Source organism: Anabas testudineus, chromosome 1 (genome assembly GCF_900324465.2).
Source record: "Anabas testudineus chromosome 1, fAnaTes1.2, whole genome shotgun sequence".
Classification (NCBI taxonomy): Eukaryota; Metazoa; Chordata; class Actinopteri; order Anabantiformes; family Anabantidae; genus Anabas; species Anabas testudineus.
The window spans coordinates 7263217-7275903 of record NC_046610.1 but is presented as its reverse complement, the minus strand read 5'-3'; the positions used below and the strand labels follow the sequence as shown (position 1 = coordinate 7275903).

The window sequence follows — 12687 nt, the reverse complement described above, 5'->3', positions numbered from 1 at the left end:
TGATTTATTACATATTTAATGTCCAGGAAACCAGCACCTCAGCAGACAGCAGGTTTTGTAATAAGGGGAAAATGTGTCAAAGGAATTAAAATTCAGCTGACTTGCAGCGTCTTGAAATATGTTAACACAAAGCAGTCTTACTCCTTAACATCATTAATCTGTCCACACTCTCACTGAACAGAGATTTTAGCTTTTAAGCAGTGTGATTACAATCAAACTAAACCTAATGAGGCAGCAGGAAACTGGCAGATCTCCAAAATATTTGCTCATATTTCAGATTTAATCTAATAGATTTAACACATAAAACTGAGTTCTTGTGGTAGTTATGAAGTAGTTATTTATTGTAGAGGTCTCAGTAAGATCATGTAACGTAAGTGTAAATCAGAGACAGTAGTCTTTGATTAAGCTGAGTCAACTTAAGCTCAAGGTTTGTTTGATAATTTCTGTGTGACAAACTGTGTGTTTCTTTTTCAGGAAAGTGTATCACCCTACATTAGATCAGTAAGACGTGCTCATCAATATGAATACAGGTACTGTATGTACATATATACACACACACACACACACACACACACACACACACACACACACACACAAACATACACATAGACAAACCATATACTGTATTAGACTGTTTGGGAATCATCCATCCATCTATTACTTTTGTTTGTCAAAGTAGAATAATTGTCATTTTGTGTATTCACTGAACATACAAACATTGCTTAAATACTTCCTGCTCTAAAGGTAAAAGTCAAGAATGTTTTTGCATTTTAGGCCACCTACAGTAGCTATTTTAAAAACTGCTCTCCGTGCTGCTTTTTCTGTGCCACAGGCATGAGTCTGTAACTTTAACCGTGACCCTTTTTCACCACATCGGTGTTGGTCCATTTTGGGATTCAATTATTGTGACTAAAAGCATCAATAAGCAGAGTAAGCCTGTTGCTTTTAGCCACAGTGACGTGTTCCACCCTCAATGCATTACCAAATCTCTGTCCTAAACTTGGCATTCTGAGCAAAGTGTGTATTTCAGCTGGAGAGTCAGGGATGAGTAATCAGTGCTGTAAACAGCACCACTGTGTTTAGCTGCCAGTGGTAGCATGACACATCATGTTATCTCAGTTGTTTTGCTAGAGTCACAATACTGATGGCGACAACACAAGTTGAATGACAACTAATTGTCACCAGAAATTACCAAAAACATTTTACACTAACTGTTCTGTCCAGCAGCTAAAATTATAAAGAAATTTTGTTTGCTACAGAAGTGCAACTTTTTACACACAATACCTCAGCAATAACAATGTATAAGCATATGTGAAGAATGTGAGCTTGTATTTTACTAAGGAGTACTGAATTAGTTTAGCTGTTTTGTGTTTCAAAACAGATGTTTCTGTGAATGTTATCACTTCACAGATGTTTATTCCATATATACGAATGTCTTACTGAAGTCATAATACTGTCTTCTTTAGAAGCTAATGCAGTAGCATCCATGGTCAACCGATTTAAAATCCATTACAATTCCTATTTTCCAGAAATGGTTGTGTAGCTACAGTTCTGTAAACTAATACAATATAGCATCTTCATGCTTCTACTTCAGTAACATTTTGTAATTCTGCTGCACACTAGCTTCTGTGCAAATTCTGAGCTCATTTCTTTTAAACTGTCACAAAATCTGGCTCAGTAAAATCGAGCTGTTTTAATGCATGTGCTTTGCTTCTTTCTGTCTCTATGCATGTGTGGGTATGTGTGTGTGTGTGTATGTATCTGTGTATTTGTGTACATGCATGTGCATGTATTCTGCTGCATTTGCCTCTACAATCACCTGCCTGGCTGCAACCCCTCAGATAGCGGAGGATCCACTCGCAAAAACATGGCCTTGTCAATCATACTCTCACCCATGAAGAGGGTCCAGAGCTCACCCAGTCTAGCTGCAGGTACTAACACTCAAAAACACACAACAAATGAACAGATATTCAAATAAATCAAATACTGGCCTCTTCAGTTCCTAGCTGGGCTAAACTGTTGGTCAAAGCATGAGGTAAGTTTTTAAAAAGTGGCTCATGTCTGGATTTTGTCAACTTGTTATGGCTTGAGCATAATCTAATTCCTTTCAAAAAGTCTGTGGCTGACACTTTATGTTATCAGTGTCTAATGCTGCATGGTTATATTGCAAAACTGCTTAAGGCTGGGATTTAATTAAATAAACATGGTCATCTGTGAACATAACATATGTTCTGTGTTTGTGTGCAGTTGGCTCATTATATACACCCATAATAAAAAGTTGACAATCAGTCTCTGTTTAGGCTGTGGAGTGTGTGGCATGTGGTCACATGACTTTCCAGTATGCAGATTGTCCTTGTGTTTTTCCTAGCTTGTTTTTTTCTACCCTTACAAAAAACATGTCTCTTGTTATGTAATTTAATTTGCACTATTCTTCGTTAGCCTTTATGATCAGTGGGGTAGTTCTGTCCAAGCAAATTCACGCTAAATATGATATATTGAAATTTCACGAGTAGCCATGTGTTTTTACTGTATATAGGAGATGGCTATATATTTGGCTGTATTCCTAGGCTCCCAGAGGCTAGTCCAAATGTCTCCTACTGCGTTTTCCTTTTACTCTGCTGAAAGAGCAGTGTTTGGGATTGCATCTTGTCAGCATACAAGTTAACAGCTGCACCCATGTAGGCCTTCTGGCTCTATCAGCTTCTTTTTAACAATAGTAGCGCTTTCTGAAATCTGTTAGACTGCTTTCATATGTAACAGTTTTAGTAGCACAGAACAGTAGATCTGATCAACCACCCTCGAGAATGTGATCCTGTTGCTCCGCAGATGTGAATCGTCATTATTAGTAATGGGCCTCACATCCTCCTCTAAAGAATTATGTCTTTTCTTGGTCTTGGGAGTGAAATGGTCCTTCAACAGTTGATTGAGTGAATGTCTGGAATGCCAGCAACATAATTTTTTCCATTGTTGCTGTAACACCATCATCTCTGAAGACATTAAAGATGTACCCACACTAGATATACTGCATGTGCAGTAATCCCACTGATACAGATAATGTGTTTGGTGTTGATTTCTTATATACTTTTAATGCTTTAGCAGTTTTGTTTTAATAAATTGGTTTGTCTGTCTGTCTGCCGTCCTGCAATGAATCCTCCCTTCTTGAAGGTGTAATGTTCAGTTTTCTGCAGAGAAGTGATTCACCTACCGAACAAGATCATTTTGAAGCGTAGAGATTATGATGCTGTATCATTTTATTGCATTACAGTGAGAGATTGACAATAAAATATTAAGATAGCAGTTGATATGTTGCATCCCACCAAGATTAAACAACCAGTTTTATATTGTATATATTTTTTCATTGTTTTTGTTTCTGTTTGTTTGTTTTTTCAGTTTTTTCCTTTTCAGTTTGTGCCATCTCAAACCTGTGTCTACTCCCATACCCCTGTTGTCAAGTCCCTCTTGTCCCACTAAATATTACTGTCATAAGCATTTTGTGGGATGACGCTGTGGAATCACTTAAGATGCAAACCTGTGCAGTATTATTGATATTTGGAATTACAGATTAACTCATGGTACTTACTTTTGCTGTGTCTTCCCTATTCCCCAGGGAGTGATTCTCACTCATCAGACTTGGGTAAGTCTCAGTTCCTTTAGGTGAACACTGGTAGAGAATGTTGGCATTGATCATGACAGATGAGTCTATGAGAAACCCTGTTGGTCACCAGATGCAATCAAAAAACTGTTGTGTTAACTTCAGATTCTTGGCGATCACACAGTGCCACAGACGGCCTTAAAAATGGAGATGCCAGCAGCTCATCTCTTGCTGCCAAAGGTTTCCGCAGTGTCAGACCCAACCTGCAGGACAAGAAGTCACCAACACAGGTAAATATCACCCACTACACTGACTAGAATAATCTTATAGACACAAACATCTTAACTATGAATAATTTCTACATAAAATCTCTATAAAATCTGTACAAAAAAAAACCTAGTAATGATTTATGTCAAGCTTTTCACTGATGATTTATTTTTTGTTTTTGTTTTTATGTTATTGTTGTTTGAACTTACTTTGGCTGTTCCTTTCTAACCGGCCAACAAGGATTTCAATCATGTACCTTTGCCACCCCCCAGGAGGGAAAGTTTCCACTTCTCTCCCACTGGCACTAATCCACCAGATTACAGTTCCCTTGTTGCCCTGGCTAATGATTTTAGCCCTGGAACACTAACATTCACTCAAAATGAAAAATCTGTTTTAAAAGAGTCCTACGCTGTTAGTAACACATCTTCCTACGCCTACTCAAAGACCAGTGCAAAACCAGTCAAACAGGATCACCAGCTCACTTTCCCAAATGATATTAGCAACTATAGTGCATCTGCAGCCCCTAATAAACAGGTCCAGACACGTAAGGTGTCTTCCCTTAAAATAACCCCGATCACCATCCCTGACCCCCCTGCTCACCTTAACTCTTACCCTAATCTCCAAACCAAGACCCAGACCGCAGGCTCCCCTCCACCTAATTCCTCAACTCTCCAAAAAGTTCCCATCCTTTCCCTGACACAGACATCCTCGCTTTCTGTCCATTTGAATCCTGAGAAACTGAAAAATCCAGAACCTCAGCCTCCAAATGCCACGGAGGAACTCAAGGCCCCTGATCAAGCCCAACATCATACCACAGATCCAACTCCATCCAAGGTGGAGGCCCCGCCTGCAGTTCCACCAAGACCTTCTCCTGCACAGTTGTTGGTACATGACTACATTCTGTAAACACCGAGCAAAGGAGCACAATAATTGTGTACATTTTCAGGTCATTATAAACATCACTGTTTTTTTCTCTTGGTAACCTCAAAAGTGATCGGCTTCATCGCATTCATTCATGGCAATAGAGCACACTGGATGTGCCAAACAAACAAAGAACGTAGTCAGGGCATCACAGTAAGGATGTGCCGAATTAGGAGAGAACTAAAGTCATGACGGTGCTTTTTTCCCTTTGTGTCTGAGACCGGCGTCATCTAAACAGGCACGTGTTTCAATGGTCACGTGCTGCTTGTGTGTGTTGGCCTTTAGTTTGTTAGTCTTGGTGCTGCCATCCAACCAACAAAACTAACTGTGGTTTTATATACAGTTTATGACGTTTGTATGTGTTAACCAAGTGTTTGATTTATTATGTGTTGCAGTTACCGTCTGTATATTTTGCTGCCTTTTTACAGAGTTTGAACTAACAGAGCTTCTCTTCAATTCACAGCATTACTCATGTTTCGGGGAATGATGCTGCAGCCTTTTTGGGTCTAGTGTGGTTTCACAGCAGCATTTTACCTGTTAGGCTTCTGTGTTACTTCCACACATGCTTTGTGACAACATCGCTAATGAGTGATATCACTAAGCACTCTTCCCTTTCCCCCTTTTCCAATCAACTCCCTCTCACCCCAACACCAGGGGCCTCCCTCCCCCGACCCCTTAGCACGGCACTCTCCCTACCGCTGCCACAGCTCAGATTCACTCGACTACCTGTCAGGCTTAAGGCCCAAGGCTCTGTCACCCACCCCATATGTTCCATATGCCAGTGGTGCTGGGAGCACAGCTGGGTCGGTCAGCGGGCCAAGCCTTACCACAGTCAGCAGCGTGAGCATCAGTGGCTGCCTGTCGCCCTCGGCTTCCCCTGTCACCGTGTCAGCTCTCAGCCACTACTCGTCTTCTACGGCGGGTCTACTGGATGAGCTGCAGATCTGTAGCCTGGACTCACCTGGCGCCTCACCCACGCCATCGCCAACCCTCAGCCTTGTTTCTGCCTACACATCCACTGCTGGCCCTGATGATGTGCTAACAGCCTCTGTGGCCTTCACAGCTGCAGCAGCCACTGTCACTAACGTAAATATCCCAATAAATCACTGCTGTAACACACATCATTTCCAAAAACAAATGGTTCCCTTCCTCAACTTATTGGATGACTGAACCAAACCTCCACAAAATGTGTGATTACTACCAACTTTTACCTTCCACTAACCATCAACTGCAACCTATCTGTAAGATACCAGAATTAAATTCAGCTCACTTTGTTCCCTTATTATGTTAATGTGTCTGTATTCATTAGAGCGCTCTGTCTATGTGTGCTTGTCTTTTTCTTTTTGTTGCACCTTTTTGCTATACAATTTTACTGTCTCTTAAGGCCAGTTCATATCAAAAATTCATTACAACCATTTTCAGAGAAGTCAAACTGGGGTGAAGTACCCTGTTGTTGGCTATTTGGAAAATAAAAAGTTGAAAGCCGAAGATTTCAAGCTGAAGTTGAAGGATTTTATAATGCAACGTCAATTTGCATGTGCACCTTATCTTTCAATCTATACAAGACTGACATTTAAACTAAGTTGCCTCATTGTAAGTGTTGCAACATTTGGGCTTTTTTTTAGCCAGTTAATCACCTTGTATCAGTACACTCCAAGACTGATGAGCATAAAGCCAAACCTCTTTAAATGTGTCTTTCATCAGTTCAGTCAAGTAAGAACAATCATTTGTTCCTCCACCAAACTTTCAGTTTTAGCATCCAGCATCTACAAAGGTGTTGATTGGCTTGGTTGCCTTTCCAACCTGGGAAAGGTTTGCTCTATGCTTAAACACTAAACACTGAAGTTAGAAGTAGGAATTATATACAATGCTAGTACAGTATGTGTCTGCTTGCTGCCTTATTGTAAATATAAACTGTTGTGTTGACATTGTGTTTAGAGTAGTCACTGCTTTTTAAACTATCACGAATATTTGAACGTGAAGGCCTTTTAAATTTAAAAATTGTCTTTTACCCTAGTCAGATAAATCATACAGTTTGTCGTTAGTTTTGCCTGCTGTCTTATGTCACAACTTATTTACAGTGAATTGTATGTGAATGTAAAAGAGGTGTCAGTTGACTGTCACTGATAAAATCTCTGTGGTTTTGTTTTAGAGTGAAGTGATTTAGTAATTGTCCTATCCCCTCACTAACTTTTCTTACTTTATACATTCACATCACATTCTTAGATTCAGCACTTCCTGGGAATTAAATCAGATCCAATATCTGTCTAAATATACCATTAATTTCTGTATCAAATCTTCTACCCTATGAATGTTTGTAGAAATAAGAAGACTAATGCTGGATTTATAAAACTAATCTTTCTGTTGTTTGATAAATGCTTCATTTTGTTCTAATATTTACACTTACTGTATTATAGTGGATATAAAAGATGCGCACTATTGTAAATTTTGCTGACATTTGTAATTGTTAGTGTCTTAATGCCTCTTTTTCTGGCTCACCCTTAGGGCCAGATCCTGTCCCACACTATGAATGGAAGTACAGGCCATCCACAGAGGCCCCTCTCTCCCCCATCTTATCCTCCACCTCCCCCCTCACTCCACACTGGAGTGCAGAGACAGTGCAGGAGTTCAGGTGAATTACTTTTCCTTCTTTCATTTGAACAAAGGACACTGCAAATTTTTCCAGCAATTCTTTACAGTACAAATACAAATTAAATCCAGACCTTCCAAATATGGAATTAGGCATATTATTTATATGTATAATCAGAGCTGCAGATGGGTTTAGTCTATGACTACTACAACAACAAAATCAATAAACATTTTTTAATTATTTATTACTGTGTACTGTATATACCTATAGTCTACACTCGGAATTTCAATATGTAATCATGTCAAGGTACATACTGTGTGTCTATTACCAAAAGAGAGAACCTTTGAAAGAAATTTCCATTTTGCTGTTTGGCAGATGCCTTTATTCAAACCAACATAGAAGTAAGCACACAAACAACAGGAGCAATTTGGGGTTCAGTGTCTTGCCCAAGGACACTTCACCATGTGGACCAGGTCCACTAATTGTAGAGGAAACATGTCTGAGCATTTTAAGACACAGCTGTCATGTTTTTTCTTTCCTCTCTTATCCTTCTTGTATGTAGAGGGCAGCGAGTCCATCACCAGAGAGTCTATGGTGTCAGGCCACACCAGTGTCAGCAGCACTGTGCCTATTGCCCGCTTCTCAGAGGAAGAAAAAAAGGTGTCTGTTATTAAAGCCCCTCATTATGAAGGCATCGGCCCTGTGGACGAGTCTGGCATCCCTATCGCCATCCGCACGGTGAGGTCCAGCTTTTCTAGTGCTTAAAGGGCAGACTAACTCAGATAGGTACTGTAGCATAGTATAGGGGTGTCTTTTGACCTGTTTCAGTTGTCTTGACATATGATCATGCTCACGAGAGGGGATTACTTTCAGCTGTCAGCAGGTTTTAACCCTGCATTAAAAGTCTTTTTTCCTCACACTGTCACTATCTCAGTATCTGTTTTACTCTATTTCTGTGTGCTGTCATAAGAATGAGCTCAGGCAAGGTCTCTTCAGGGCTACAAAATCCTTGCAGCTTACTTGTGAAAAGTGTGTGTGACAGTGTTATCTCTGCTAAGGTTTTTCATATTAACACTTCAGTCAACTATCCATGTCTGAGCGGCTCTTGAGGGCAGACGTGAAATTAAGGGAAGAGAAAGAGAAGTAGGAAGAATGAGGGACTGCCAATAAAGGCAAAGAAAAAAGGTGAAAAGGAAAAAAAAACAGCAGGAAAGAAGAAAAACATATGCTCCTTGTTGTGAGTACACAAACATTTTTGTGGCCACTCGTTTTGGTAACCGTGGAGAGTGAAGTGGTAATTGGCTTGTCTCTTGGCTCTGCCAGTTCCACATGCACGGTCACACACACACACTCTTTCTCTGTGGAACCAATATGCCTCTTCTCTGACCAGAGTCCAGACACTGTTTAGTGCTACTGAATAAAGAAAGGATTAAGTCTCTCTGCCATTTGATAGCTCTTTTTTGAAGTGGCTGTTAGATCTATACTGTATACACAAAGACACACATACCAGGGTTTTTCTTGGATTTTCCAGGCACAGTACCAGGACTTCACAATTTGTGTTTTTGTAGCAACACAACGTCCTGTGCTGTGTAACTAAATCTGCTGACACACACATTAATACTAAAACAGGACCATCAGGCCATAGTAGTTTATCAAGTAGCATAGCACGTTGTATCCATTCACCAAAGACAATATATCATTCATTTTTTGATAATGCAAACAAAGTTTTGCCAACTGATATCCAAACACTCCTGATATCCTATCACTCTGTGATAGGATATCACGAGTTCAAGATGATTCTTACATGAATTAAGAGGAGACTGTTGTAAAAATAAATTTTTATTTGCATATAATTAATATATCAAGAGATAGAACAATTAAAGCAGCAACACAGGAGTAGAACCTGTCTAAGATTAATGTGAGAACTCTGATGACAAATATTTTAAAATAAATCGACATCTTATGAAGACGTTTAAAACAGTTACTTAAAATTAACAAGTAATTCCTGAAAAAAAGATTGTCAAGTGTGAATAATATCCTAACAATAAATTAAAAATGTTTTAATTGATATTTATTAGGTTAAAGTTTGAGTGAAATATTGACATCTAAACAGGCTGAAAGTGTGATTTCTTTGCACAGTAATGTTCTTTAAAACAGTGTGAGCTCTTTACATTTTCTAACTTATCAATTTTATGTTGCATTTCACGGCACATAAATCTTAATGATTATTTCTTTCTGCGCAGACGGTGGATAGGCCTAAGGATTGGTACAAAACTATGTTCAAACAAATACACAAGGTTCACAAAGCAGGTAGGTTTGTACCAAGTTTCTCACTCAAAGATTTTAACATCAAACATTATGATTGGAATTGGTCATGCATGCGTGTTGCTTGTACTAGGTCGTGTATCTTTGTGTGTCTGTGCATGCCCATTCTTGTTAAACCAAGAACCTCAGAGCCAGAACTCATTAGATGAGAGCAAGGGAGTGTGGAGAAGAGGAGGAATTGAGAGAAACCTCTAATAGACACAGTGCTGTCCTGGGAAATCTGCTCTAATTTTGTGGGCTTGACAGAATCACACAGTCAGTACAAGGCTTGTTTGTTCTAAACTGCTCAGGCTTCTTTTACTGCAGCACACACTATTATAGGCTGTTTCATGATTGCCTAAAACATCTACAGACTTGGGTTGGCTCTGTTTAATGCATGAGACAGAATTCCCATGTTTCCTTTAACATTCATATAATTTCAGTGGATTTCAACAGCCCTTCTTTAGTCCCACATAAATATTTTCCTTTTAGGCTTTAAAAGGTGACCCTAGAATATTTCTACGTTTCTCATCTGATAAATGGAAAAAATATATACTGTAGTGGGTATTGTCACAATTCCTAAAACTTGAATAATAAATTCATATTGGAAATGCAATTGTGTGCAACATGCTGAGCTTGTGGATGGACATAAGAAAAGCTGATTATGCCTCTTGAGTGGTTCTGAATAATGTTTGTTCTCTGTGAAAAACGGTCCCTATTGGAAATGACTTTGTAACTGACTATTCCTAATTGGTGTGTGTTTTTTTTTTTTCTTCAACAGATGATGACTATTCTGACACATACAATGCTACATACACTGTCATAAACAATGGTGAGACCTGTGTTATGTGCAAGAATAGTTGTGTTTCAAACAATAAGCTTTTTCCTCTCCCACTCACTCTGTCTCATTACATTTTGCTTTGATGTCTGCTATATCTCTGTCCTGTCCTTAACAGATGACTACAGCCTGTCATCCAGTGCCACCATGGCCCATCCTGCCCCCCGCACACATACATACAGGCCTCTGTCAAAGAGCCCCTCAGACAACGGAGGGCATCTTGGACCTCGGGAGCCTTCACCATCCCCTGTACCACCACCACCTCCACCCATGCCATCCCTCCTGCAGCTTAGGGCCAGAGACAGTGACCGTGAGAAAGACTCCCCCGACATGTAAGAGAAACCTATCATTTTCATGTATTACATATCATTCTCAATAAAATACTGACACTCAACTCTAGTCAAATCAAGTAATTAATACATTTACATACATAAATCCATACATTACATACATTTGTTTGTTTGTTTGTTTGTTTCTTCAGGTGTAACATTATTTTGTGTTACCTATAATAATTAAAACTAGTCCATACATGAATAATTAAGTAATTTACTCAAAGTAATTCTTACTCTTTTTGTTTGTTTGAAGCTAAAGTTTGTTTTTCTTGCACCAGGAATGAATGGGGTCCTCCTGACAGAAAAGTGGATACACGAAAGTACCGTGCAGAACCCAAAAGTATTTTTGAGTATGAGCCTGGAAAGTCCTCTATTTTGGAGCACGAAAGACCAGTGAGTATTAAAAACTTCTTCTATTATGTGATTATTTTGAATTCTGGGATTTTTCCCATTAAAATCGAATTAGAGGTTGCCAGCCATCAACACATTACTGCCTTTCTTTTTTGTTTTGTTTGATGAACCTTTGAGGTCTATATGGACAAATCTGGAATCATCTAAACATTTAATAGTAGGCATAATGCTAGCTTCCCTAATTGACTTCCAGAGGGAGGAATTTTCAAACTACTCTGGCAGCGAAGTGTTGTTGCTATTTTTTGGTAACTATTCTTGTTGTGGTTCGGCAAAAGAATTATTCTTTTTCTCTCTGCAGCATTTTGGAGCAAAATAGAAAGTCAATTTCTAGAGAGGTAAACTGCATTAAGCAGAGATGGAGCTACAAACAAAGAGTGAATGGTTGAATTGAGCAGAGTTACAAACACATTTACCTTCCTAACTTCTGCAGTAGTCTTTGTAGACATTGCTGTGACGTTAATATATTTTCATATAATGGGTTTTTGTGTGGACCTATTTCCATCAGAGGTGATGTGGGCTTTCAAAATTAAAGGTTTCCAGTGTTGTATCCTCTAATGACTGTGCTGTACTGGCTGTTCGGTCTGTGTGGGGAGAATGACAAACCAGACAGCAAAGCTAATTACTGTGTTGAAGGAGAGCAAGAATTAATAGACATGAGGTATCTGTGATAAGAACAGGATAATGGAGATTGTGTTCCACATGATGAGTTTGTTATATAGAAAGAGGGTAAAAAGCTTTTGTGAAGGTTTCCCTGATGCTTAATGTGATGTCTGCAGAAAAAGCTCCCAGGGCAATAATGCATGAGTCAGACTAGATAGACAGAAGCAATAAAAGGAGAAAGTAGAAGTGAACCCACGCTGACTAATTTGCTGTCTGGGTCCCCTTATATATGTGTCTCTTCAGTGCTTTTTTCTCCTCCAGTCTTCAAGGTAAGAAAAAGCACCTACAACATTCTGTTGAGCTCTGAGGTGTCCATTTGGGCAATTATGGCCCACAGCAAACAAAAATGGCACTCTGTTTCTTTAGTTTCTTTCTCCCTTGTGTATGTCTGCAGCATTTGTGTGATTGGCAGACTCTACTGCAGGCCACACTTACCTACAGGGTGACTCATACGTCTCAAAGCTGAATTCTCTTTTTAGCAAGAGCGATGTGACACCTACAAAACATCACCTGGCTATTTCCATGTGGGAACAGGGTTAGAAAAAGTGGACAGAGTAATAAACTACTCCATTGTCTTCACAGTTAAAATAACACTAAAACTTGTTTAACATAAATAAGCTTCTTGACTGTAGTGCACACTGAAGATAGTCAAAAGAAAACAAATAGTAGCAAATAGTTTGGTCGTTGGAGTTTCAACACGCCACAGAAGAGTGTAGATGATTAACTTAGGACACAGCAGTACCAGTGTTTCAGCTTATCTGTCTATTTTGCT

General features: G+C 39.3%; 1 protein-coding gene across 10 annotated transcripts in view; it reads left to right on the top strand.

Moving 5' to 3' along the window:
* sorbs2a (sorbin and SH3 domain containing 2a) overlaps positions 1-12687 on the top strand; it is a 51489-nt gene that overhangs the window by 23295 nt on the left and 15507 nt on the right. For 8 of the 10 annotated variants that reach the window (XM_026359760.1, XM_026359759.1, XM_026359763.1 and 5 more), the window contains 11 exons: positions 475-530; positions 1842-1931; positions 3608-3634; positions 3758-3882; positions 5435-5866; positions 7286-7412; positions 7933-8108; positions 9614-9680; positions 10456-10506; positions 10631-10844; positions 11123-11237. In XM_026359760.1, coding sequence (XP_026215545.1) covers positions 521-530; positions 1842-1931; positions 3608-3634; positions 3758-3882; positions 5435-5866; positions 7286-7412; positions 7933-8108; positions 9614-9680; positions 10456-10506; positions 10631-10844; positions 11123-11237 — 1434 coding nt within the window. In that variant the 5' untranslated portion in view covers positions 475-520. The remainder of the gene's footprint in view (positions 1-474; positions 531-1841; positions 1932-3607; positions 3635-3757; positions 3883-5434; positions 5867-7285; positions 7413-7932; positions 8109-9613; positions 9681-10455; positions 10507-10630; positions 10845-11122; positions 11238-12687) is intronic. The other 2 variants (XM_026359765.1, XM_026359767.1) reach the window with 2 other exon arrangements.